The 27,699-nt window shown below is 41.5% G+C and overlaps 1 protein-coding gene across 1 annotated transcript; it reads left to right on the forward strand.

Annotated features, from left to right (window-relative positions):
* Positions 1-6,512: 6,512 nt before the first annotated feature.
* On the forward strand, positions 6,513-27,447 carry Mcm3 (minichromosome maintenance complex component 3). The gene is made up of 17 exons (XM_010631090.3): positions 6,513-6,834; positions 7,989-8,101; positions 8,489-8,697; positions 9,165-9,295; positions 11,996-12,234; positions 12,737-12,845; positions 13,557-13,710; positions 14,160-14,291; positions 14,730-14,938; positions 17,650-17,824; positions 18,195-18,321; positions 19,080-19,230; positions 21,182-21,322; positions 22,747-22,850; positions 23,382-23,467; positions 23,927-24,023; positions 24,584-27,447. The coding sequence occupies exons 1-17, from the start codon at positions 6,541-6,543 to the stop codon at positions 24,780-24,782; spliced, it is 2,670 nt and encodes an 889-aa protein (XP_010629392.1). The 5' UTR covers positions 6,513-6,540; the 3' UTR covers positions 24,783-27,447.
* Positions 27,448-27,699: the final 252 nt, after the last annotated feature.

The following is a 27,699-nucleotide window of genomic DNA, read 5'->3' on the forward strand; positions in this document are numbered from 1 at the left end:
GACCCAGTCTCAAAAATGAAGGATTAAAAAAAAAGGAATTTGGGGTGTTTTATATCCATGTACCAACTTCCCACAAGGAATGCAAACATTGTGTACTACACATATGTACTGATAAACTAAAATAAAAAATTTAAAAATCTAATACTTTAAAGAAGATTATTGAGAGCAATTAATAATTCATGCCCCTTACTTTGCCCTTCTTCCTAATGAAGCCACTATCCTGAAGTGGGTTTGAGTCATTTATATATAAAAAAGTTCTATATCCATTATATCATAGCTATATGTTAATAACTGTTTTGAAACCTTTCATAAAAGGTCTAATACTTGCATATCTTTGCTGTCTGTTTTTTTCACTCAGTGTTCCCTCGTTATGGTATCTCTATTATAAGAATGAACTAATTTATTTTGAAAAAGTGTTTCCCCCTGCAGTTCAGGCTGTCCTTGAACTCACTATGTTGACCAGACTGGCCTCAAACTTGTGGAAATTCTCCTACGTCCACCTCCCATGTGCTGGGATTACAGGTGTGTGCCAACACACCAGGCTATTTCTTATTTCTGTTATATTTCTTATGCTATTTACCAGGCTTTCCTGCTTTCTTATTTTCCATTTCTTTTCCTGCCTTCTATTATTGATAGTGTCTTTCTTATTCTTTCTACAGTACTACTTTGGCTGGGGAATTTTTTTTTTTTTTTTAAATTTGGGATCTTGCACTTGCAAGGCAGGTGGTGGAACCACTGAGGTAAACTCCAGGCCTCTACTCTACTGCTTTGGAAGTGTATATTCTGTTTTAATTTTTCTAATCCTTGCCCTTCAATTTTTAATATTAATAACTTCCTTCAAAATCTGCCTTTTTCCAAATAATACAAATATCTTGGAATGTGAAACTTTGATCAGCTCTAGTCACTTGCCAAGTTAGTGTTACCTAAAGATGTGCTGCCTAGCATGGTAGCTGCTAGCTACTATGTTAAATTAATTTATGTTGCATAAATTCATTTCCTTAGTTGCAATAGTCACATTTCAAATGCTCAGTAGTCATTTGTTGCTAACAGCTATCATATTGGACAGAGTAGGTGTAGAACATCTCTATCACTATTAGACAATGCTAGTTATTCTTATCTAGTTTCTAGTCTCATGTTAATGGTCATTACTAGCAATATTGATTTTTGAATCAATGCTTTATGTTTACCTACCTCTTTTCCCACCATTTTGCAATTATTGGAATATAAAATATAAACCTTAAGCAAGGAATATCAAATTCTTTTTTAGATTATATTTTCCTTTCCACTACTCTGATCCATTATAGATAATTTCCTAAGCTTTTAACCAGTCTATTCATTTATTCTTTCAATAATTATATTTCACAATTGTAACAATTTAATATGCTCAAATCTGCCTCATAAGTTTCCCAGGCTGGGCTTGAACTTCCAATCTTCTGGCCCTACCTCTGAGTGCTGGGGTTTCAGGGGGACATCCCACACCCAATTTAAATGGTTGCTCTTATTTCAAGCTGTTATGGGTCAAATCTAAAACATTCCCTAAAATTCTCATGCACTCAGAGGTGGGGCTTTTGGAAGGCAATGGCATCATGAGGGTACTTTGCTTATCTCTATGGGGCTAGTGGGGAAGTGAGTCACCGAGATGAGACTCTGAAGGACATATCTTTCCTCCTGCTTCTTCCCTCATTATTGTTAAACCAGGTGAGGAGCTTTCTTCCCCCGTGATGTTTTTTGCCTTGGAACCAGCTTGGCATGAATTAAAACCTTTTCTCCTTTAGGCTATGTATATCAGGTATTTTGGTCACAGTGACAAACAACTTAGCAATAAACAAGTTAACTCATAAGCTATTTCAAGAGACAGATTTTTATACTCTAAAGCTATTCAGTCTCAAATAGTAGCCAATAGCCAAATGTAGCGATGAAGCACCGGAAATGTGGCTAGTCTTAATTCAGATATGGTTAAATATAAAATACACACTGAATTTTTAAAACAGTACAAAATGCAACTTTTTTAATGATTACATGTCAAAATAGTAATATTTTCAATTCAGTAAAACATATTACTAATTTTACCCCTTAAAATATGACTACCAAAAGCTTAAAATGTATCTTTTTTGTCTGTCTTTGAGACAGGGTCTGCTATGTATTTTAGGCTGGATTTGAACTCACTATGTAGTGTAGGCTGGCCTCAAACTTGTAGCTATCTTCCTGCCTCAGGCTACTGAGCACTGGAATTACAGACATGCACCACCATACCTGGTTTAAAGTTTCATTATATTTCTGTTGGTCAACAATCATCCAAAGTCTCTGGATAGCATTAGGTATACAGACAATCAACCAATGTTTGATTAAGTCTCTTTATCATTTTGTTACATCAACTTACTGGGTCTTTTAAAATGCATCCTTATGACAAAAGCAAACAGATTTATAAATGGAGTTATTATTACACAATTTCATATACTGCTTTGTATTCACTTAATTAGATTTTGATAATTTCCTTCTGCAAATTTGTAGCTTTAAGCACTGAAGCAGAGCTCTTCAAATAGATTCTCAGCAAGGCTTTGTGTAGCTGAGAAAGGGGAGACTTCTCAAGGACTAAGCAATCAAGTTGCTGAAATTAACCTTGGTGAATGACAATGAATCACTAACTGTTGGTAGGCCAACTATGCTGTCAAATCTCATGGAAAAATCAGGATGCTCTCTGGCTCCTGGATTTTCCTGCTCTTTTAGCATTTCTAACCTGAAGGACTCTAGGAAGGAAAGAATGGTAACATAGAAGAGGTAGACTCCAAGGACCGTTTGCTATTCCAAAATATCCTTTAAGCATGGAAGAAATGCATCTGGTGGCTTTCCACATTGGGAGAATTGGAGCCAAACAATACCTTGTCTGTGAGTGTGCTACTCTTAGCTGACTGGATTTTGAGCAGACCATGTCTTACTCAAGGAAGTACTTGGGTTGGTTCTATTTTAAGTTTTGGGTGGAAGCAGAAAGGGGCTTGAATTTGGTTGTCTGAATTGTTCCAGAATGCCCTAAAATGGTTCCTCACAGTTTTCTCCCCATCCTGTCATCCCCACGCCCCTCCAACCACCACGACCACTAGTTAACATTTATTTAATGCTTACTACATGTCCGGAACTTTTCCCAATATTTTACATTTGTTATTACATCACCGAAAACTCAAACAATTCTTTGAGCTAGATGTTACTTGTAACCTCATTTGAAAGGTGAGGCAATTGAGGTACAGAGGGGGTAAGTAAATTGCTTATAGTCAAACAGCTGATAAGTAGAAAAGACAGAATAACCAACTTTGCCTGTCTTGGTGTTTGACAACTTGGACTACAGCATCTGGAAAAGTTTCTGTCTAATTCATACCATAGGAACAAACCTACTTGACTGGGGCCATCCTGTGCTGGTAGGTTATTTCTTAAACTTCCCTAGCACATGGAGACACAGAGAATATGAAATTCAGTCTTCCGTGGCCCAAGAGTAAGTGTCAAGTGATTGACAATAAGATAGGTGAGAGATACTGCTCGGGGAGGGACACTCCAATACAGTGACACCATCATTACAGTACACAGACCCAATCAGAGAAGTGCCATTTTGTACCAATAAAAAAATTTCTATTTTCATTCTTTTCTTTTAATCTGGTGCTGTTTGCAGGACCAATCAGAAGATGCTCTTTTCAATCCTTCATTTGCATGTGGGGTTAATCAATCAAAAGATGCTAACTTTTATCCTTTATTTACAAGTAACAGGAAATCAAATGGATTTTTTTCTGACAGAACAGTTTACAGAAGGCATGATGCCAATTGAATACTTAATAGGCCCGTTTCTTCAATGCTTTATTTACGTAAAAGAAAGATAACCTGGGGATTTTGGATACAAAAGACCCCTTTCCTTTGTCCTCAAGAGTGTCCTGCTGCAAGCCATTTTTTTCCCCCATTGGTACACTGTCTGAAGAGCATACTTCTTTTCTATTCTTGCCCTGACTTTTCTACACTTTTACTGTCTTTTTGGTACATTTTGTCCAGTTATTTGTTCTGGACACCAAGTACCTGGCAAGAAGCCCAGTGGGACCCTCCACTTGGTAACAATACTGCATTTGATGATAACTAAAACAAAGTATTAACCACAGGTTATCATTTGAAGGATTTTTCAACATATAATGTTTATTGGTTTGTATTTTAAGAAATATGAGTAATGTTTATTATGAGCTTTTTATTGTGCCTTTGAGTACTTTTTGAGGACATGAGAAAATGGAAATGTTACATATTTTTTGCAATTTTTGTTTTCCTCTAGTTTGCTTTAAACTTCAGGTTTTGAGGGAGCCCCTCCTATTTGTTTAGCCTTGACAATCAGCTTGGGTCTACACATACAGACTTAAGGTGGAATCCAGAAAACACACAAAGGAAAGCAAAAATTTGAACAAATGTGGAAAATGTAGAATTAGATTTATGTGTTTCATTTTTGAGTCAGAAGTATGACAGGTAGTAGGGGTAGCTAAGTCACCTAGACTTTGAGTAAGATATATACAGATACTCCTAATTTTTCTTTAGAACAACCTGGTTGATCTCTCTGGACAATTTGGAGTGGGAGATAATCAAGGACATATACGTTCTCTGCTTAATGATTTTATGTCTTCATAAAAGCAGGGAGAAATATCAATTAAGTATCCCTGGGACCTTCATGGCTGAAGATGGTGACATTAGGGAAAAATCAAGTCTCTGTCAAGAACAATGGCATGATTACTTCATTAAATGGAATTTGTCTTTACATTCTAAATTTGACATAGGCTTACAGAATGTCATGGTAATATAGATTTACTAGAGATTGTCTAATTTAATTTTTCTTATGAGGGAAGTGAAGCCCAGAAAAAAAGATATGGTGTCCAGACTGTCACTCTTTTGGACTTAACCGAAAACGACTTGATTTCTTTGCTTAGTATGAACTAAGCTTCCTTATTCTTTTAGTGTGAATTTCAAGTTGTTTCCACAGCAGAGATTATCATCAGTATTGCATCCAATATTCATATAATGAGAGTTATGATCAAGTGATGAGTTAATATTTATCTTTTACTGTACTATATAATTGCAGACAGGATCCTTGTTCTAAGAATCCCCTCACCCTTTGCCTTTTAACCCATACGAAAGCAAGTGGCCAAGTGAGATTTTTTTCTTTGACTCAGATTAATCCGCTCACTAGGTGGCACAAAACATGTAGTAACTAAAAATGGGATAATGATAACTAGAAGTATATATACACATACAAAAAAATGGCATATGTATTATGCGTAGGGTGATTACACTTAGAATGTTTATCAGCACACAGTGAGTCCCTGAGACCTCCAAACACAGATATAATCGGTGAAATTTCATCAAGATGTACTGAATTGGGGTTGGGGATTTAGCTCATTGGCATTGCACCTACCTTTGCAAGAGCAAAGTCCCGAGTTTGATCTCCGAGTTATGAAAAGAAAAAGTTACCAAATGTTTTCTGGGCAATCTGGTACTTTACTTTCCTGATCCATTAAATTAAAAAGACATGTTGGGGCAGTGGGCATGTTCTTTACTGAATACTGAGTGGTTACAGGGTGTATACCTAAGTTAAAATTAATTGAGCTGTACACTTCAGATTTGTACCTTTTACTGTATGCAAATTGCACCTCAAAAATAAGAATATAACAAAAAATTCAACCTCAAAGGACTAAAAACAAACAAAAGCCTGGACATGCAATTGAACTTTTAATAATTATAATTATTATTTAATGATTTAATAATTATAATTTCGGACTTGCTACAGTTTTTTATTTACTGATTCATACTCAACCAATGGTAGCATGAAACACTTTTTTGCTCTTGTGTTAATCTTTCAGTAAACCAAGTTACTTAAAAAGATCCAGTGACCTTTTTATAATGCGAGAAAGTCTTTCATTTAATCGTTTCCAGCTAAGATGGTGTAATAACTTGGTCCAGAATTTTGTACAACAACACGAGAGAGACTGCGTGTGGGGAGCACATACTGAAAAAATTTTTTCTTTCACTTCGCTCCTCTGCGGCTTTATATTTTTATAGTGTACTTTAGGAAACGGTATTATGATAGCAAAAGAGTCCTGAACTAAATAACCTCTTTCTGAGATGCTAATGATTCTATTTTCCGTCTGACATATTCTCAAAATCCACCTTTCCCTCCTGGATGCCATTATAAAGAAGTTAGGATTTGGATACGTTGTAAAAACGATTTGCTTTTATGTTTTCTCCACTCCGCGTTATAAAACCTAGTTCTCTGACGTTTCATTCCTTTCAAGAAAAGTCCAACTACTAGGCTAATTTGGATTCTGCTGCGAGGCAAAGAACTACAGCTTGAAAAATCCGGCAAACATCCGGAAAAAGAGGACTACAACTCCCAGAATGAAGAGCTTCACCGTCTCGCCGGATCGCTCCTTCCAGCTGCCCAATGAACAGGGGCCTTGAGCCACCCATTTGCCCCGTTGGTCAGCTTTCCTGTGCCGGTGGGACAGGGAGGAGTGAAATTGAGCACGCCGGATGGCCTATTTCCCGCCATCCCGCGAAACCAGGAAGAAAAACTGCAAAATCGAATCTCCACATTGGGCACTCGCTAGTCTGGCGTCAGAGAATTTAGCCAGTAAGATTACATATTTGCTTCAGGAGTCCCCGCCTCTTCCTCTGGGTACACTTTGGTGGCGGGAAAAATTGGGAAGTTTTCGCGCTAGGGAGGAGGTACCCGTCTTGGCAGCAGGCATGGCAGGGACCGTGGTGCTGGACGACGTGGAGCTGCGAGAGGCTCAGAGAGATTACTTGGACTTCTTGGATGACGAGGTGAGGGGCGCCGGGACTCAGGCTCGGGAGCATTGTGCTCTGCGGACAGTTTTTAACCCGCGGAGGGAAGCCGGCCGGGCACCGCTTCCACCCAGCTTTGCAGCCGGGCCGGCGTCCTGCCTTCCTCCGGATCAGGCGACTTGTCTCGTCTCGCGAAGGGGAGAATCACTTGTGTGTGTTCAACAGGTGAACTCCCTGCCACTGTTCCGAGTACACGTGACGGCGGTGGTGCCCAGGGCGACAGGCCTCTGCAAGTGCCAACAAAAGGTCAAAGCCTGCCTCGGCCTTTCAGCCCGCCGGCCATGTCTGAACTCGGCAGGTGGGGAGGACTGCAGAGCGATTGTGGCTGTGGTCCTCTTTGTAGAGTGCTTTCCTTGGTGACTGACAAGACTGCTGGAGGACAGTGACTTCCTAATTTGGTTGCTTTTTTTCCTATGCCAAATGAGATATAGGTAAAAAAAAAAAACAAAAAAACCACTTTTTATTTTTTTTGGGGTACCGGGGATTGAACTCGGGTCCTCGCGCTTGCAAGGCAGGCCACGGAACCGCTGAGCTAAATCCCTGGCCTTAGAAAAACCTTTTTATATGGAGCTGAAAGGGGGTTTTGTGTGCAGCCCCGAATTTAAAGCTACAAAATGTTAATAATACAGCATCTTGGAAATCTGATTGTAAATAAACAATTTTTATCTGAGTTTTAAGTTTGCTTAGCTTACTTCTTTTGTTGTATGTATTTGTGTATAACTTAGGATACAGCAAAATAGTACGACAGTTAAGGGAGTCTTTTGTTTTTTAATTAAGTTTACATTTTAGTAATTTATGCATTGTCCTGCTAGCCTTCTTATGAGCTCGTTTTAATTTCCCACTAAATGTTGAGAAATGACAGCTTACAGAAGAGCTGTTGATGCCAATAGGATGAGAACATGGACCTTGAGGCAGTCATAATTCTTTACAGGCTCCTGAGGGGGTGGAGTCTGAGGCCAGTTAATGAAAGGAAGAAATCGATGAACACCTACTTGGAATTCAGCTCTGTTGCAAAGATAGACTTACTTAGTTTATTGATTTATTTACTTGATTTGCAGTGAGAGCTGCTATTGTTAACAAACAACAGGTTTTAAAATTTGTGGCTATTGAGACATATGGTGGCTGTTTTGCAGGAAGACCAGGGAATTTATCAGAGCAAAGTTCGAGACCTGATCAGTGACAACCAATACCGGCTGATTGTCAATGTGAATGATCTACGCAGGAAAAATGAAAAGAGGGCAAACCGGTGAGTAGTAAGGGTTGTGGGGGTGGGGTGGTGGTGGTGGTGGTGGTGGTGTGGTGGTATCCTGGCTCTTAAAAGAGAAGGCCTCATTGCCTCACCTGCATCTGTGTTTTATTTTCACTTCTAAAAAAGGTTGTGGGTATTTTCCTGATGTGGCGTGCTTTTCCTTCTAGTGTTTAGCTAAATATTTTTATGTCTTTGATAAGTTAACTTGGAGTATGTCCTTAGTTCTGATGTATTTTTTGGTCTTACAGGATTGCAGGAGAAAATAGGAGCTGGATTTTCTTTCCTTGAACATAGTGATCTAGGAATGTTTACTTCTGTTTTGAGGGTTGCTGGTTTTTTTTTTTTTTTTTTTTTTTTTTTTTTTTTTTTCTTGTCCATTCGCAGCCTTCTGAGCAATGCCTTTGAGGAGCTGGTTGCCTTCCAGCGAGCCTTAAAGGATTTTGTGGCCTCCATTGATGCTACCTATGCCAAGCAGTATGAGGAGTTCTATATAGGATTGGAGGGCAGCTTTGGCTCCAAGCATGTCTCTCCCCGGACTCTTACTTCCTGCTTCCTCAGCTGTGTAGTCTGTGTGGAGGGCATTGTCACTAAATGTGAGTAGGGTAGACAGGGCACTAAGGAAATGGAAGTAGGATAGACTTGAGGCTGGGAAAGCAAGAGAGGCGGAGTAGATCTGGATAGCTTGTGACTTCTGCAAGGTGCAGCACTGAAATTGTTCCATGAGACTTGGAGGAGCTCAGATATGCACAATGATTAGGGAGACTTTGAGTGAGTACTGGGAGCTGGCAGAATAATGAATTTGGCTCAGAGCTATGAGTCTTGGCTCCTAGTAATTGCATTCTAATACTGAACACCTCCTGTTTCTTAGGATTAAGAATAACTTTTACATGGGTTGAAATGTTCTATATATGAATATAAGAATGACTGACAGGTGGTATGGAAAAAGCTTAACTGAGTTGGGAAAACAGTATTTGGAATCATCACTGGCTTGTTTGGGTTTAGAGGCCAACTCTGTCACTATCTTGTTGGATGATTTTATAAGTACATTTTCCATTTCTAGGCTCTCTAGTTCGTCCCAAAGTTGTTCGCAGTGTCCACTACTGTCCTGCTACCAAGAAGACTATAGAGCGCCGTTATTCTGATCTCACTAACCTGGTAGCCTTTCCATCCAGCTCTGTCTATCCTACCAAGGTAAGGGCTTTGAATTAGTTGGGCCTACTTAGGGGTTGAAGTCAAAGATACCTGTTCTATCCTATGTATCCCCCTTCCCCTAGAAGTGCTGGGAATCAAACCTAGGTCTAGGCAAGTGCTGTGCCGCTGAGCTATGTCCCTCAGTCCAAAAATGTCTATTTTGATCAAAGTAATTGTGTAATATCTGAAGTCTTTCTTCTGGAAGTATGTAGTGTGCAAAGTAAGGATTGATTCAAAGGAAAGATTGATTATAAGTTCAAGTTTAATGTGGAAACTCTGTAATTTTTCTTTTTAAAGAATAAGCCAGATGTGGTGGTGCAAGCCTGTAATTCTAGCATTTCGGAGGCTGAGGCAGGGGCATCATCTTGAGTTCAAGGCCAACCTGAACCACATAGTGAGACCCTGTCTTAAAAAATCAACCAAACTAAAAAGAATAAGTATTTACTTTACAAAACTTGAAATATTATGGAAGGATATGGGAAAGCAGTCATAGATATAGAATTTTTAGCAAAATTATTATAACCAGATATACCTGCTTTTTAAAAGTAAAATGGGAGATGTACTCTATTAATGGTATTGTGTAAACTTTGCAAAAGTTTCACTGGACTTGGGAGAAGGCTGGCATAGAAAGGGCCTCAGACTGCTCAGATCCATCTGAATTGAGGGCAATGCAAGGCTTTCTTATTTAATGAGACAAAAGATCATTAAAATTGATTACTTGATGTCTGCACTCATTCTGTCAAAGATACTCCCCATTCAAATTTTAATTGAGTGCTACTGTACCCATAATACAAGTACTCCTAGGGACCATGGGAAACAGGTGTAAATAAGAGCCAGTTGACAAGATTGCCTTCAAAGGGAAATCAAACTTACAAAAAATTGAAACAAGGTTATCTCAGTATTATAACCAAAATATACTTGTTTCTCTTGTCTACCTCCAGATGAAATGCTGAAATTTAAGTGACTTATTTTTGGTTTCAGTGACTGATGGCTCTTAAGAACTAAGACCCATTTTTCTTGAGGCCAGTTACATTTTCTTTTTCTCTCTCTCTCTTTTTTTTTTGAGACTGGGTCTTGCTGTGCTGTTCAGGCTGCCCTTGAACTCTTTGTAGCCCAGCCTGGCCTCGAACCGGGAGCTATCCTTCTGCCTCAATGTCCTCAGTGCTGGGATTACAGATGTGCGCCAACACACCTGGCTATCAGTTACATTTTCTGTCACCCTGCTGTCTTTGTTATTAAAGTTTCTGCTTTTTATAATTTCTTCTTCAAGGAGTACTCTTCTGCTGATTTCTGTGGCCAGTTTCTTTGGTTGAGAAGAGATGCACTGGGCTTTGTCTCCTGGAAATAATCTGCCTTGGTGCTTAAGATCCTGGGCTGTGGAGTTTCACTCGCATGAGTCCTGGCCCTACTACTTACTATGTGACCTTGGGAAACTTCTTTAACCTCTCCCAGTCTGTTTCCTTGCCCATAAATGTAGAAAATACCTGTTTTATAAGATTTTTATAATTATATGAGATAATTTTATAAAATAATAAGTTCTTGGCACATAGCAAGTGTTCAGTAAATGATAGCTCTTTTGTTTTTAAAACTTCAAATATCAGTACAATTTCTTACAAAATTTAAGATACATATAAGCTGCTGTAATATAAGTGTATAACTCGATGCATTTTTACAAGTTGTGTATGTTTGTAAGCAGCATTCAAACCAGGAAATGGGATTTTACTGACCCAGTAGTCACAGGGCAGCACCATCATAATGCCTAACAGCAGATTGTTGTGTAGTATTTATGTGACTCTACCACATTTATTTAACTGTACTACTGGTGACAGGGGTGCTTTGGATTTCTGCTTACAGTGAGTCCCTGACTTACAAATGAGTTCCATTTTGAGAAAACATTTGTAAGTCAGATTCATTCAAAAGTCTTAACAAAATGGGACTTACATACCTTTGACATAAATATACAATATAAAGCATAAAAAAACCAAATGTCCACATCACCACCACTTTGTCCCTTGCTTCCGGACATGCTGCCTCTGGTTAAGCACTGTCCTCCTATACGCTGTCACACTGTACAGCAAGCACACAGCAGCACAGCTGTGACAATGTCTGCCAGACATGTGAGCTGCTTTCATGATTTGTTTGCACCTGTGTAATGCAGGGTCTGTTCATATCTGTGAAAGTTTGCAACTTGAGTGTTCCTTGTCAGGATTTAATGTACTAGGAATAGGGCTGCTATGAGTTTTGCAGTCAGTGGCTTTGGGTGAATGTTGATTTGGGTGTTACCAAGGAGCGGAAAAACTGTCGAGTGTAACCGTGTACTCACCACCTTTAGTAGGGGGAGTAAGAATCCTAACTTAATTAATTTTTTATTGGGCAGTGACTGGGTCATGGTGTGTGATCCTGAATTAGTCCATCGATGGGTTTATGGCTGGGTGTATTGTTGGGAGGTGACAACTAAGAATCCTAATTTAAACGTTAATACAGCTGTGGTTCCATCTGAGTATGTGTGGTCCTTTCCATTGACAGTTACTGAGCCACAGATAGGTATGGAAGAAGTTGGGGAAGATACTTGGATTTTTTTTTTTTTATTCCTAGATTCTAAAATTTCATGAAGTCATCGCTGAATTGCATTTCCTATACTAAATGAGTGGCATTTTCAAGACCAGACTAAAATAACTTTTTCTGTGTGCCATTTTCTAGGATGAGGAGAACAACCCCCTTGAGACAGAATATGGCCTTTCTGTCTATAAGGACCATCAGACCATCACCATCCAGGAGATGCCAGAGAAGGCACCAGCTGGCCAGCTGCCCCGCTCTGTGGATGTCATTCTGGATGACGACTTGGTGGATAAAGTGAAGCCTGGTGACCGAGTCCAGGTGGTCGGGACCTACCGTTGCCTTCCTGGAAAGAAAGGAGGCTATACCTCAGGGACCTTCAGGTAAGAGGACTGCCATGAAGTGTTTGGAATACTGGTGGTAGGTTATGTTTCTGGAATTATTTTTCCTGCAGTTTGCCATATTTCACAGAGCCCTAGCTGACAGAGTACACTTGCCTTTGGGGTGGGAAGCCTCCCTACCTCTCGTTTGTTAGGTAAAAGCCGTGACACTTAAACCATCTTAGGCCAAGAGCAGGAGTTACTGATGCTATGATTATAGCCTCCTGGGACTTTTCTTTCTTATTCCCAGACCCTTCCCGTTTTTTCTTCTATCTGAATCTTTGTGAGTCAGCAGGTATAAATGAATTTCAGAGGTGGGGTCCTCAGCCTATTTGGGTCATGGACTGAGACTCGGTTGTTGAGTTCAGAACAGCTTTTTCCCCCAGATTTGATGGTCTGGTTTAATAGCCTAAATGACTTACTGCTGCTGGAAGCTCTGGCCTCTGATTTTTGGGGACTGAGTACTATAACAGGCTTCTTCCTCTTGCCCTCCTCTTTGTCCCAGAACTGTCCTGATTGCCTGTAATGTGAAGCAGATGAGCAAGGACATTCAGCCTTCATTCTCTGCTGAGGATATCGCCAAGATCAAGAAGTTCAGTAAAACTCGTTCCAAGGTCTGGGCGTCTTTTAGGGATTTGAGGGTGGGAAATGGATTTTCAAGAGTTTTGTTTGAGTGTATGGCTGTCTTGTACTGAATCAGGAGGAGGGTCCAGGTTTTTTCCCTCTGAGGTATTTGTTGCTAGCTTCTGTCAGTTTTGTTCCAATCAGTAAAGGAATGAATTTGCTTGCTATTTGGTCTGTATTATTTCTATTTAGCCACCTGCTGGACTCCTAAGTGAACCTAATGCAAATGTTAGGATGGGAGATAGAATATCAGCGTTACCATGGAGGTTTATTAATAAAGATATCAGCATTGTTACTTAAATTTAAAATGTTAGGTTACTTTTGTTGTAGTTCTCCAACTGCTACCCCCCTCCTTAAAGGCAGGCTGTTTCCATTTAGAATTGAACAAAATGTAGAAATGTGTTGTAAAGGTTACTGGTAAAATGCAGTGTACATTCCTATAAAGCCTAAAAGGTTTTGAACTCGGGAACAATTTTTTTCTTGAAGATTAAATTTGTAAACAAACTTTGGCATCTGGGATACCTTGATACCTGCTCTGACAGTGGTCTGCTAAAGTGATTAATAGCAGACACCTTAACAATTAAAAACATTTACATTTATATATTTAAGCATTTTCTCTGAGCAAAAATATAAAGTGGAGCTCTGGGAAACCTCATTGGTGCTTACTCGGCACTTTACTCCATGGGTTCTTTCTCCTCTAGGATATCTTTGACCAGCTGGCCAAGTCATTGGCCCCTAGTATTCATGGGCATGACTATGTCAAGAAGGCAATTCTCTGCTTGCTGTTGGGAGGGGTGGAACGAGACCTAGAGAATGGCAGCCACATCCGTGGGGACATCAATATTCTTCTGATAGGTATGGTCTTCTTGGGGATTTACTTGAGACTCTTGCTCTTAACAATGAAGAGTGGGGTTGTGAGGACCTGTAATATGTAAATTATGTGTTCTGTACCTGGCAGTGTTAGTCCCATCAGAGAGCAAAAGGCTAAACTGTTTTTTGGTTTTTTTTGTTTTGTTTTTGGTTTTTTGAGACAGGGTCTCACTATGTAGTTGAGACTGACTTGGAACTCACTGTGTAGCCCAGGCTGGTCTCTAACTCACAGTGATCCTCCTGCCTCAGTCTCCCGAGTGCTGGGATTACAGGCAAGCGCCACCACGCCCAGCTTGCAAAAGGCTAAAATGCATCTTTTAAAAAATCAGCCAGTTAGTACGTGTCTCTGTTGTGCCAAGACCTGTGCTGGACAAGCAGGACTTGGTGGGGTCGGAGAGAATTCCTAGAGAATCCTTGTCGTTCCCATCCCACAGGAGACCCATCAGTTGCCAAGTCTCAGCTTCTGCGGTATGTGCTTTGCACAGCACCCCGCGCTATCCCCACCACTGGCCGGGGATCCTCTGGAGTGGGTCTGACGGCTGCTGTCACCACAGACCAGGAAACAGGTAAGGGTGTCCGAGTCGTTGGAAAAGGCCAGGGTGGCATTGAGCAGATTCTTTGAGTTTGTTTCAAGTACTGGCTTGTGTTTGGGGATGCAGTTGAAAGGGCAGTTGGGCTAGATTTTACAGGACTGAGTACCTGCAATGGTGAGTGAATTATTCAAGATTTTGAGTGACACGTGACAAGAATATTTCCTAGAAGGTGATTTGAAAGAATTTCAAAGCAGGAAGCTTAGCAGTTTGGAAGTATAATAAAAATGAAGTTTGGACTATTATCAACTAGAGGAAGGATTTTTAAAGCCTGGTGAAAACAGGTCTAGTTAAGCATCAATTGAGGGTGAGGATGGAGAGAGAGACTCTATAAGGAAGTTTATGAGAGGCTAGCTTTTAGGGGTCAAAGTGAGACCTATGCCATACCTGACTTTTTACCCCTTTTCTTCCCAGGGGAGCGTCGCCTTGAAGCAGGGGCCATGGTCCTGGCTGACAGAGGTGTGGTTTGCATCGATGAATTTGACAAGATGTCGGACATGGACCGCACAGCCATCCATGAGGTCATGGAGCAGGGTCGAGTGACCATCGCCAAGGCTGGCATCCATGCTCGGCTGAATGCCCGTTGCAGTGTTTTGGCAGCTGCGAACCCTGTCTATGGCAGGGTGAGTGGAATCAGGCCCTCAACTGTTGTCCTTGACTTCATTTGACTTTGCTGAATAACTGAGCTGAGTTTATTCTAGGAGAATGGGCTGAAGACTAAAAGAAATTCATTAACTTACTGTCTTCAGTTTGGAGCACTGGCTCCTGACCCATTTTTACACAGCAGACTCTTCTAGAAAGCTGTTCATAAACAACTTCTTTAGAAATACAAAAGAGACAAAGTGATCTTTGGTCTCAGAATCCAAGGAAACTATTGCCATTAAATTCAAAGTTACGACATGGTCAGGACAGGAGAATTTCTGAACAAAACCAAGATGTAATGTGCAAATTAAAAACCTTGTTTCTTCTTTGCTGTCCCTTTTCTAAGAGGTATCACTGCTGTTTGGAGGTTAAAAAAACAAAAAATTTAAGGGTGTACTGTACCAGCAAATATGCTATCTTTTTGTTAAGAATTACCTCGTTATCTTTGTTTTTAGCATGGCTCTGATATGCCTGGGTATAATCTTTTCTGTTTACTCCACTTGCAGTTCTGAGTTTTGCCTTTCTTTTAAAAATGATTTTCCAGTATTCTGTTGGATAGACCAGTGATGGTGAACTTTGGGTTTTTATTCTTTATTTTTGAGGCAGGGTCTAGCTGTGTCATTCAGGCCGGCCTTGAATTTGCTGTGAACTTCCTGCCTCAGCCTCCCAAATGCTAGGGTTACAGGTGTGTGCCACCACGCCTGACCGTGGCGAACCTTTTAAGAGAGTTTTGGCACTTGGCGCAAACTGCTTGCACTGTCATCACTGGGCCACTTCTTTCTGAGCATGCTCTCGGCCCCTGTGTGCTCTGTTAACTGAGGCTTGGCTCCTGGGGCACTGCTGGGGGGACATGGCTCGCTTGCCCACAGAGATGGCTCTGCATGCCTGCTGTGGCATAGATGTCATAGGTTTGCCCTTCCTGGTATAGACCCATAGTAACTTAACTGTTCTCCATTTGATGGGCATTTGTCTCCCCCATCCGCAAACCGGGCTATTACGAATAAAGCTGTCGTGAATATCCCTTTCGCTGTATTTTAAAATACTTTTGATTAGTCTGAATACTAATCAGTAGAATTACTGAATTAAGTGTTAACATGCATTTTTGTTTTGGCAGAGATTGACAGTTGCCCTTTTTAAAGATTGTATCATAATACTATTTCCATTAACTAGTACTTCTTTTTTTTTGTGGTACCAGGGATTGAACTCGGGTCCTTGCGCTTGCAAGGCAGGTCACCGAACCGCTGAGCTAAATCCCCAGCCCACTAGTACTTCTGTATGCTTTAAATTTGTCACCTTCTTTCCTACTGTAATGCAAGGTAGATACTTTATGGATGAGAACCTGGAAGCACAGGTTATATAATTTTCTCAAGAGCCACAGACTAGAAAATGGCAGGGCTGGGATTTGACTCACAGCTAAAGCAGTGCACTGGCAGTGTATAATTCCACAGTACATGGTGGCTCTTTAAACATGCAGGTATATGGTTCCTGGCCCAGAGTTTCTGAATTGAAATCTCTGGGTTGGAGTTGTTATTAGCTATGATTTAGAAAGGCTATAATGTGTAGCCTGGGCTGAGAACCATAGGTTTTTAAATTAATGGTGATGTATGTTTGATCTTGAAGAATGATTAGGAAAATGGCAGCATCTGAAATGTGGCCAAAATCATTCTTATTTTACCCACGGATTGTTAAAATGCTTTTGACTCTGAAGTGTATATGAGTGGTAGACATCAACCCAACAGGTCCAAAATTGAAAGATAAAGTATATGTCCTTAAGTCCCATGGAAAAGCTCCCTAGATTGCTAAGACGTTATCCTTTATAGGTCACTGGCTGTCTTTAGTTGAGATTTATCCTCTCAGTGGGAAACTCCATAGATCCCGGTGACCTACCCGCTAGCCCTATCTTTATGTTGTGTAGGGGAGGAGCAATCATCTCTCAGAGTTGATCCTGCCTTGGAAATGAGAAGAGCAAAATCAAGCTTGGGAAGAAGGCTGAGTGTGACACCACACAGAGTCTGAGCAGCTCCTGTGTGAGGAGATGTGCTGCTGAGTTAGACCAGGTTACCTGGGCTTCAGCTAGGGAAAGGCTGCAAGTGGAAGAGAGCTTTGTGTATTTTTTTTAATTGGTTTATTGGTACATTTTAGCTGTACAGTACAGTCACATTCATTATTGGGATCTTATACCTTTACATGACAGGTCTTGGTTCTCATTTTTTCCCCTTGTCCCTGCCCTCCCTTCACCCCCTCCTCCCCTCCCCATTTACAAATACTTTATTTCCATTTTTTCATTTTCTCATATTTTTTTCTTTTCCCTTATTATTTCTTATTATTTCTCTTATTTCTTTCCCCTACCCTTCCCACTTTCCCTACACCTTCAGCCCTTTTCTTCCTATTTCACATGGTCATTTATCTCATTAGGATCTTATGTACTATTATAGTTTTTCACACCAGAGAAACTATTCTGTATTTACATGTGTGACTTATTTATTTCACTTAGAAGTATATCCTCAATATGTATCCATTTACCTATGAGCTTTTTGTATTTTTAATAGCTTTAAAATCTTTAGTTTTTCACTGCTTCTTATCTGTTTTATTTTTGATAATCTAACTTTCCAGTCCTACTCTCAGAATCGATCCAGCGTCATTTCGTTTTCTGTTAATATTGCCTCCACTTCCTTCTTTCCTGTGTCCCCAGTATGATCAGTATAAGACCCCAATGGAGAACATTGGACTTCAGGACTCACTGCTGTCTCGATTTGACTTGCTCTTCATCATGCTGGATCAGATGGATCCTGAGCAGGATCGGGAGATCTCGGACCATGTCCTTAGGATGCACCGTTATAGAGCACCCGGGGAGCAGGATGGCGATGGTGAGGCCAAGAGAAGAACAGTGCTGTGGAAAGATCCTAAACAGATACTATTGTCCCAGGACCACCCCAGGGGAAGTGGTTCAGTGTCCTGGTTGATGCTGTGGATGCCCTCACTTGCTTACCCACGTCCTTTCCTTGCTCTCTGGAGGCTATTCCAAGAAGCATGTTTGTCTGTTTTTGTGTTCTAGAATACCTTTGAATATCTTCTGTGGGCCACACAGTTCCCTTCATTTATCATTTCTATGAGTTTGTTTTCTTCTGGTCTTTGCTTTTTTCTTTCTTGGTTTCTCACCTTTGTGTGCTATAGAAGAAGCAGTTTCCCTTAGGTTAAACTCTCTTCCTCTCTTTTTTCCTGTCTTGTGTTTACCAGCTATGCCCTTGGGTAGTGCTGTGGATATCCTGGCCACAGATGATCCCAACTTTAACCAAGATGAACAGCAAGAGACCCAGATTTATGAGAAGCATGACAACCTTCTACATGGGACCAAGAAGAAAAAGTGAGAATTCCTTTTATCTCTGCCTTGAAGGAACTTGAGATTTGTGTCCTGTTAGGACACACATATGTCTGAGTTTAGTTATGCTCAGACCAAGGGCATAGTGGTCATAACCATGTGGGCCTGTTTTCTGGGTCCACAGATACACCAGTTCTGTGTATCCTGGCCAGTTCTTTGTGGGGATTCAGTCCATGGTCAGATGTTCTAAGGTTTTGATGATGTGCCCATTGGTGGATGTGTGTCATCGCTCTTATTTGTACTTGTCATGTCATTGTGAGGAATTTATGATGAAGGGTCACACTAGAAACTTTGCAGGTAGATTTAGTTGAAGGAGACCAGTGATCTAATGCTCAAAGCATGAAATGTGGGATCATGAGTTTCTGTTTTTGGCTATGGTGCAGTAAGAAGCGTAATCCTCAAAGCTGTTTTATTTAACTACCCAGAATTTGGAGTCAGAAAACAGAATCTGAGTCCTCATTCACTTCCCTAACTCATAAGGTGTCCTACTTATAAAATAAGAGATAAGACTTACACTCTACTTCCTACCTAAACTAACTTAAAAATAACACCTAAATGTAAATCATGTGAAAGAGCCTTGTCGGTGTTCCATATAAACAATATTTGTGAAAATGGGTTCTACGTGGCAGGCATCTCTTTTCTGCTGTTTGGTTCTGACTTCTCTGAGAAGAGGCAAAGCCACTATCCCAGGTGGGTGGGCAGGTGTGTCAGGGAAGTGGAACTCACTGTGTGTGAATGTCCAGGGAGAAGATGGTGAGTGCAGCATTCATGAAGAAGTACATCCACGTGGCCAAAATCATCAAGCCCGTCCTGACACAGGGGTCTGCTGCCTACATTGCAGAAGAGTACTCGCGCCTGCGCAGCCAGGACAGCATGAGCTCGGATACTGCCAGGGTGAGTGCCCAAGGGCAGTATGGCCCTGGAGGACCCTTAGCCACATGGCTGGGGCAGGAATCTCTGCCATCTGGAGCTTTGGAAGCATTGAATTTTGTTATTTCTTGTTCTGAAGGGCTCCTATTGATGCAGTTTTGATCATTTCGTTTTACAAAGGAAAATGAAATAAGGACCCCAGAGAAACATGCATATCATTCAGCAAATGAGTAACTTCTGGGAACTGTTCTAGTCACTCACACAGGGTGGAAATAACAGCAGCTATCCTCAAAGAGCTCAGATTTGAGTTGAGGGGAAGGGAGAAAGATAGGAAAATCACAAATACATATTTATAAATATATATGTCAGTGTGATACTTGTAAAGGAGTGCATGAATGTGAGTGATGATGAAGAAGATAACTGATTTTTCCTAGTCCCATGGTTGGGAGGATATGAATGTCAGGAAGGAGTCTCAGAGTGTGCAATGTTTGGTCTGGACTTTGACGATAACTAGGAGTAAGGCGACCATGATGGTTACTCAAAGCAGTTTCTACTGAGCTAATTTAACTGCCCTTGAATGTATCTAAATCACTTGGGAGCGTTGTGCTTACAGGATTTCACAGCAGCAAGACCCAAGTTGGATAGGCTCTTAGATTTAGACATAATCCCAGGTGATCTGCCCAGCCTCACACCCATTGTGTCTTCTGGTGTTCCTGCTGGGAACACCCCAGGGACAGCATGCTCACAACATTGGTGGAATTGGAGAGTAAGCTCTTAGACAAAGCTGCTTCCTCACAACTGCTATGCATGGCTGCCGCTTGTCTTCTTTACGTTACGCAGCACCTTTTTAACTGTCTCCACACATGAACTGTTCCAGTATGAAAGAACATGTTTCACTGAACCAAGAACCGAGCCTAGTAGTGAATCCCTTGATTTGGATTTTCTGGTTCCACTAGTTCAGGGTAGGATTTCACCAGGTCTTCAGGTGATTCAGAGATTGGAACTTGTAATGGAGTATGTAACCTTCAAACTCTGGTAGCTTTTGAAATCATTGAAAGATTTGGGGAGTGTACAGTATTTAAATGTTAGGCTTTTTTTTTTTTTTATGTTGGTGTGTGGATATTAATAGAAATTTAGAAAACTTTCAAGTCAAAGTGGAAAGGATATTGAAGTGTCACATATGGGAGATGGGGAGGCTTGATGGAAAGAACTTGCTCTATGTTTGATCCCAAGCCTGCAACTAACTTTGGAACCTTGTACTAATTCTTTCACTGCAGGTCAGTTTCCTTATCCGTAAAATTAGGTTCGATATCAGGATTAACTGAAATATGCAGTACAGAAACTTAGTCGTAAATACAGATTATGATTTACTAGGGCAAGTATCCCATTCAGACAAAATAGCATTTTAAGAAGAAAAGCACCCTACTTTGGTGTACCCTTTGCTTATAAAAACCAGTTTCTCTCTGGACTTCAGTGATTATATCGAACTTTTAAAAAGGTGTCCTCAAATTGCCTCTCATGCTCCACCCCTTGGTGTAACCTTGGACAAATTATGTGATGCTTTTGGATTTCTTATCTGTAAAACTTCTCTGATCTGTAAAACTTCTCTGAGTTAAGAGGATTAAATATTAAATGAATATTAAAGCAAACTTCTTGTGCATGGGAGGCCTGTAAGGAGTTTTATCCTGTCGCTTTTGTATGATTTTTAACTTTTTAATCTTTCCAGCTGTTGGATACCTAACTTTCACCTCCCTTGCTCGCCTCTTCGCCCCCGCACACAACCAGCACTCGCACATACATTTTTCCATCAATTTTCTTACTCTTTGAATTTCTATTCTAGAGAATAGGGAGCTCTGCATTCTTTGCTTGGCTCCTGGAGCTTTTCTGGTAGTGTCTTTGTTTGCCTTTCTCTGCAGTAGAAATAGTGGGCTTGGCCAAAGAATTCTGTGTAAATAATCTTTTGTTCCTTCCCCAGACATCTCCGGTTACAGCACGGACACTGGAGACTCTGATTCGATTGGCCACGGCCCATGCAAAGGCTCGCATGAGCAAGACTGTGGACCTGCAGGATGCTGAGGAAGCCGTGGAGCTGGTCCAGTATGCTTACTTCAAGAAGGTGAGGATGCAGATGGCTGGGTGTGAGAGGCTCTTTTTAGTAAGTCACGGTGTGCTGGCTTCTCAGTTCTCCATAGCTGACATCTGCATTAGGATTTTCAGCAGAAGGTAGCAACAGTGGAGCGAGGAATGTGGCTCGCTGGTAAAAAGCTTGCTTTCCTAGCACATTTGACGCCTGGAGTTCAATCCTTAGCACTACACAGCAAACAAAGCAGAAAGTTGCATTTATCTGCCAGTGTTCAGTTTGCCCGGCTCCTTCCTCTAAACATGCAGTGATTCTCAGCCTTGGCTGCACCTGATACTGAAGTCCAGAGAGAAAGTGGTTCTCACGAGGTGGGTGTCACCAAATCAGGGTGCTTTTCTCTCTGAATCGCTATTTTCTGAGTGGGATCCTTGCCTATTTATGATGGGGCTTGTGTACTGTAGGTTTCAGTTAATCCTGATATACCCTGATATTGTGTAACCTAAAATACTGATGACTCCTAGAGATTTTGGTTTAATTGATGTGCCACACATTCAGTCACTCTCCTTCCTCTGCATCTTAAAAAAGTTTGTTTCCAAAGTAATTGCCTCGATGGTAATCGTCCTCTTCCCCTTCCCCGTGTATCTTCCCCGGGCACTCTCCTCCGGTGTTCCCCTGGCACCTCACACACTGATGTTAAAACGTTGAACTACCCCTCCTCCTCCCTGATTTCTGTTTGTGACATTGCATCTGTCATTTTAGAGCCCACAGATCTTGGTGCCTTGACTCCCTTTTCTTCATTGCCCACCCCTTTCCCCCACCTGGTAAATTGTAGCTCTTGGGGATTTAGTTTGGGTGTGATAAGCTTTTCCTCTTTGCTAGCCTTGGGGTTGTCCTAAACTTCAATTAAATGCTTGATTTATAAAGAAATGAATTGTTTCCACCTTACCATTATGGTTTGGACACCTCATTTGTTTCTTTACTTGGTAAACATTTTTTGAGTACTGGACTGTGTGAGAAACCTCCCACCATTTTTTAACATGTTCAGGATGGGGCCAGAATTCAGGCCTCACTACCATGACTGTCTATTGATTAGTCTGTTTATTAACTTTATTTGTAAAACTTATTTAATTTAATAATAATGAAGTAACAAATAAAATATTACTTTTATTTCTACAAAGATGAATAAAAGTGAGTAGAGCCGATCTGTGTGTACCACCAGTGATACAAGCCACTGATGATATAGTCATGCGTATACTACCAGTGGTTCAGGCTGGAAGATGCCTTTCAGGCTTTCCCGTTGCCCCTGTCCTGGAAGCTGGGGATAGGAGAGGCTAGGCAAGTCACTAGACATATGGCAGTCGTTTCCACTGATGGTATAAAGGGGCTCTTATTCAGAGTTCTTAATTCAGTTCCCTGCCATATTTGGCCCCTCCAGTGCTCACATTTGCCTTGATTTTTAGGTTCTGGAGAAGGAAAAGAAACGTAAGAAGCGAAGTGAGGATGAATCAGAAACAGAGGATGAAGAAGAAAAAAGCCAGGAGGACCATGAGCAGAAGAGGAAAAGGTAAGGTGGGGCAAGGCAAAGCGAGATGGAAGGACTCTTGCTGGGTCTTGGAGATGGTGGAAGGTAGGTCTGGTGCTGCTTGTTGACATGAGGTTTTCAGGGACCTTCAGGGTTGAGGATGAAGATAACCTGAGCAAAGGAAGGAGGTAATGAATTCCTCTGTTGAATTTAGTATGATGATTTGGATCCCATTTCCTGCTTTAAAGGCATATTAAATAGCAGGAGCAGAAATTACTCAGTGAAGATTTTGAATAATACACTTCAAAATTCCTGAGATTGTTTTTTCCTTTTGTTCCTATGATTGGATTTATAAGGGTGGGTGATGGGGAAAAAGAGCCACAGGTATAGGCCTATTTGTGTTCATTCTAATCTGGAGAATGTCTTTCAGAAAAAAGTGGCAGTTTGTACAGGCCTAGGTCTGGTGTTTCACTTTGATTGTAGAAGGCTTCTTGCCCTTGTCTTGGAGATCAGAGGTACAGGGTGGGCCTCCCCTGAGTGTTTTTTTTCTTAGCTGCTGTGTGGGTATTTTAGGAGGAGGACTCGTCAGTCGGATGCCAAAGATGGGGATTCCTATGACCCCTATGACTTCAGTGACACAGAGGAGGAAATGCCTCAAGGTGAGCAAGTGTCCCTCAGCTGATTGAAGAGGTTGTTGCTCTGACTCCTGATTTTTTTTTTTTTAGTTTTTCTATGCTCTGTATTTTCCTGTTTGGCTTCCTGTTTAGAAACTTGTGTCTAAGAGGCTTGTTCTAAGCTAACTTCAGGGAAAACCCACAGTGAAAATTTTGGAAAATAGGATTTGTTCATTGTTTGCCTCCTGGAAAAACTGCCATCTTCTGCAAAACCTAAATATAAGTACCCCTGTGATGAAGATCTCTTGCCTGAGGGAATCTCTGTCATCCCAGTGGGGATTTCCATTTCTTAATGGTTCTTCCTGGCTTATAAGAACCAGTGGAAGCGAGAGTTTCACGGGTTCAGTGAGGGGTGGAGAGTGCCGAAGATGCTTTTTCTGATGCTACTGGAAACAGTTTGACCTTGCTGTCATCCCCATTTCCGCAACCTTTAACCCTCTGAAGTGCACACCCCGAAGACTGCAGACTCTCAGGAGACCTCAAAGACTGCAGAATTGCAGGAGACCCAGGAATCTCAGAAGGTGGAGCTGAGTGAGTCCAGGTGAGCTGGGGAAGTTCCCTTGTACTTTGTCAGTTCCAGCCAAGGTAAGGACTGGCCCCAGAGAGAGGGAGGGAGGGAGTGCAGCACCCACAGAGCTCAGACTAAAGGGCCACCAGTGGCGAACCCAAGGCACACATGCTACAGCCATACTGCAGCTGGCTGTTATCACTGGAAACTAAAGGTTCAACATCACTGCGCTAAGATTTTAAAACATTTTATACTCTGATTATACTGTCCGATTTATGGGAAAGCCTGCAAGGATAGTAAAAAATCCTTATAGTTTTTACCCAGCTGTCTTCTGCATTTTACCATCTGCTTTACTGTCTTGGTGGGAATTTGAATTATTGCGTTCTTGTGGGGTCAGGAAAAAAATTTCTTATCGTCCTACAACCTTGGATTCTTCTCATAAAACAGTTTTTTTTTTTCTTAAAAATTCTGGCATTTGTTTTGAGATGAATTTTTACTAAAGTTTCAGAAAACGTTTTTTTCTGTCTGTAAAAGCCTCCTTAGCCTCCTTAGCCATGATTAACCTTGTCCACCCTTTCTCCCGTCGCGGGCAGGTTGAAGGCCTTCAAGGTAGCCCTCCTGGATGTGTTCCGGGAAGCTCATGCACAGTCCGTGGGCCTGACTCACCTCACGGAATCCGTCAACCGGGACAAGGAAGAGCCCTTCTCTGCAGAGGAGATCCAGGCTGCACTGGACAAGATGCAGGATGCCAACCAGGTCATGGTGTCTGAGGGCATCGTCTTCCTTATCTGAGGGCTCCTCTCTGAGCGCCTCCTCTCCCCCATCCTTGTCTTTGCCTTCCTTCCCCAAACAGCTGTGTTTAATTGAACTGATGTTGAGGAGCAGAAGGTGATGCAGATGGGTTGGGACTTGCTGGCAGCTTTGGGAGTGGGTGATGAAAGCTGTCATGGGGTAAGGTGAGCAGGAAGTGGGGAGGGACTGGGTCTCTGCATCTTCGTGGCAGAAGGACTGGGTCGTACACCCAGGATGAGATTATTGGGGAGTTCAGTTCCATCTTGGTAATTTTTTTCCCCATCTCCCAACAGATCCAGTGTTATTTTATGTAAACATGACTTTGGAGTATGTTTGTGGGCACAGAGGGTTTCTGTTTATCTTTTCTATGTTTTTCTATGGGTTTTTAAAAATTCTCTTGAGCACTTTGGTCTGGAAAAGGCTTTGAGTTCTGTGCTGGTAGAGGTGCTGACTCAGGCTATGCAGGCCAACAAAACTTTTTTGCAGACTAATATGTGTTTTTGCCCTAACTATTTAGGGGATTGAATAAATGGAACTGCTTTGTACACTATGCCTTAATACCTTGTGCTTTTTTTATATACACATTTTCGTTTTTCTGGAAAGCTCTGCTGCTGGATTTGCTGCTACTGCATTTGCACTAAGACACCACAAGGTGGCAGCAGCCTGCTGTGAATTCTTTGGGGATTATGTGTTTTCTCCCTCAGCAACACCAGCGCTTATCACCACTGATTGAGCAAACCAAACCCCATTGATGTGGAATAGCTACATGATCACAGGAGGCCAGTGAGTGAAAGTCCAGGAGAAATGACTGGTCTTTCTGAGCCAGGATTAAAACCCCAACGTAGAAAAATGATGAGTTTTGTCACATACTCTCAAAATCATGTGTTTTTACCCGTAAAGAGACCCTCCTATAAGATACTTTGGAAATTACCTAGTGTCCAGCCTTTGGGGTTTATTAGCCTGTTTGTATAGAAGTTTGTGGAAGGGCCAGAACAAGACTACTACTGTTGTGTGGTTTGAACAGCTTCCAAAGAACTTTTAAGATTACTTAAATTAACAAAAAAAAAGGTGACTTTATGGGGGCCTGGGTCACATAGAGATTGGAGGCTATCTCCTGGGTGGCAGATGTGGCTCTGAGAATTGCTTGCTCTCGGCTGTAAGAATGTTGAGGTACTTCTCCTTTTTTGCTGGGGCTAGCCCTTCAACCTGAAATCACAAAGCAGAAGGTTTTCTTTGGCTTATAGTGACAAAGAGATTTTTTTTAAGGGAGGATGAGATTATTGGGGAGTTCAGTTCCATCTTGGTAATTTTTTTCACAGATGTGAAGTCCAAGTCCTATTCAGGGTAATCTAGAACACAGTTTCAAAGGAGGAGGCCCTAGTCCCGGGAGGAGGAACTGGACCTTGAATCTGGCAGTGAGTCAGAGTGGTGCAAGTTCTAGCAGTGGATCCACAGTAGGATGTACAGCTCACAGCCACTTACAGTGGTCTAGGAACATGCGTGTGTAATATGTGAGCATAAAATAAAGTTTGTTAGGTACCAAGTGAGGGTATAATACAGTAACAGGAATTGAGGGATACCCTGAGTATCAGGAGGAAGGCTGGGGCTGCTTATGGATACTACTATGAAAAGAGGCTAGGGCTTTTAGGGGTGTCTGCTGATGATCTGTTCCAAAAGATCATCCTTTTCCTGTGAGGAAATAGGCACAAAGGGGAAAATAAGTGCACCCATCCTTTTGGTAATTACAGGTGTCTTAGTCAGTGTCTTCTCACAGGAAAAGTATCTGACATACACAATTTATAGCAGGAGAGGTTTATTTTAGCCTTTAAAGGATTCAGTCCATAGTCTGCAGGAAGGGTCTGGGTGGATCAAAGCTGCTCATGTCGGCAGTCAGGAAGTAGAAGGGAGGAGCCTGGGAGGGAGATGTACCCTTCGAGGTCACACCCAAGGTGAGCCCCATCTTCCAGCTGGACCCCACCCCACCAGCACATTAGCTCTGGATTAATCCGAATCTACTGACAAGTATAGAGTGTCCTCATTATTCAGCCACCTCTGAGCACAGGCTTGTGGGGCATTGAAACCATAGCACGGGTTTACCTTGTTGACCACTTCCATCCTCTTCCAGCTGGCCAAAGAATAGAGTATGTTCAGCTGCCACAATTGATGTTATTGTGGTTTTTTTCTATTTTGGTTATTTGTGGTGCTGAGGATCAATCCCAGGGTCTTGTGAATGCTAGGCAGGTGCTGCACTGCGGAGCTACATCCCAACCACACAATAATAGTACAATAGTAGGTGCTGATTGTGTTAAAATAACTTCATTCAGCCACCGATTTAGCTCAGTGACACTGTGCCTGCCTCACAAACGCCAGGTCCTGAGTTCAATCCCTAGTACCGAAAAGGAAAAAAAAATTCTTCTGAAACTCAGTGAATATATTAGTTTTAAGGAATTGCGTGTATAGTGTCCCAACTTTAAGCAACATGAAAGAATTTGGTAATTGTCAAGTGGTTCTCTGCAGGACCTGGTTTAGGAACCTAAATGAGCGATTCATGCAGGTGCTCAGCCCACAGTCCAGCAACCCTGAAGGCATCACCACTGCCACACACTGACCCAAACTGGTCATAAAACAATACTGTTTCCTATAAGCTTCATTCTAGAGGGGAAGTTTGCTTACAAGTAGCTGTACCAAGTGAAGTAGTGCAAATAATTGGTAGGTTTTAGAGGAGTAAGTTTTTCTATCTTGAAAAATCATGGTACCTTATTCCTTAACTCTCCTGGACAAATGAAGTGTCAATATGAAAAGATAGTTTTCAAAATAGTCCATTTGGTGAGAGTTGCTAGATTGTTAGTCTCTGACTTACCAAGTAACTTCTGGTAAAATCTGAGCTGCTGTTTATTTCAGGTTTGGAATAATCACT

This window comes from Fukomys damarensis, unplaced genomic scaffold, assembly GCF_012274545.1.
Source record: "Fukomys damarensis isolate Sample0158 unplaced genomic scaffold, DMR_v1.0_HiC HiC_scaffold_14, whole genome shotgun sequence".
Classification (NCBI taxonomy): Eukaryota; Metazoa; Chordata; class Mammalia; order Rodentia; family Bathyergidae; genus Fukomys; species Fukomys damarensis.

Bases quoted from the DNA above. Each gene is read 5' to 3' on its own strand.
- Mcm3 (XM_010631090.3), top strand. From the start codon at position 6,541: ATGGCCTATTTCCCGCCATCCCGCGAAACCAGGAAGAAAAACTGCAAA. The intron at 6,835-7,988 runs GTGAGGGGCGCC...GCTGTTTTGCAG, and splicing joins TGGACTTCTTGGATGACGAG to GAAGACCAGGGAATTTATCA. The intron at 14,939-17,649 runs GTGAGTGGAATC...CTGTGTCCCCAG, and splicing joins CGAACCCTGTCTATGGCAGG to TATGATCAGTATAAGACCCC.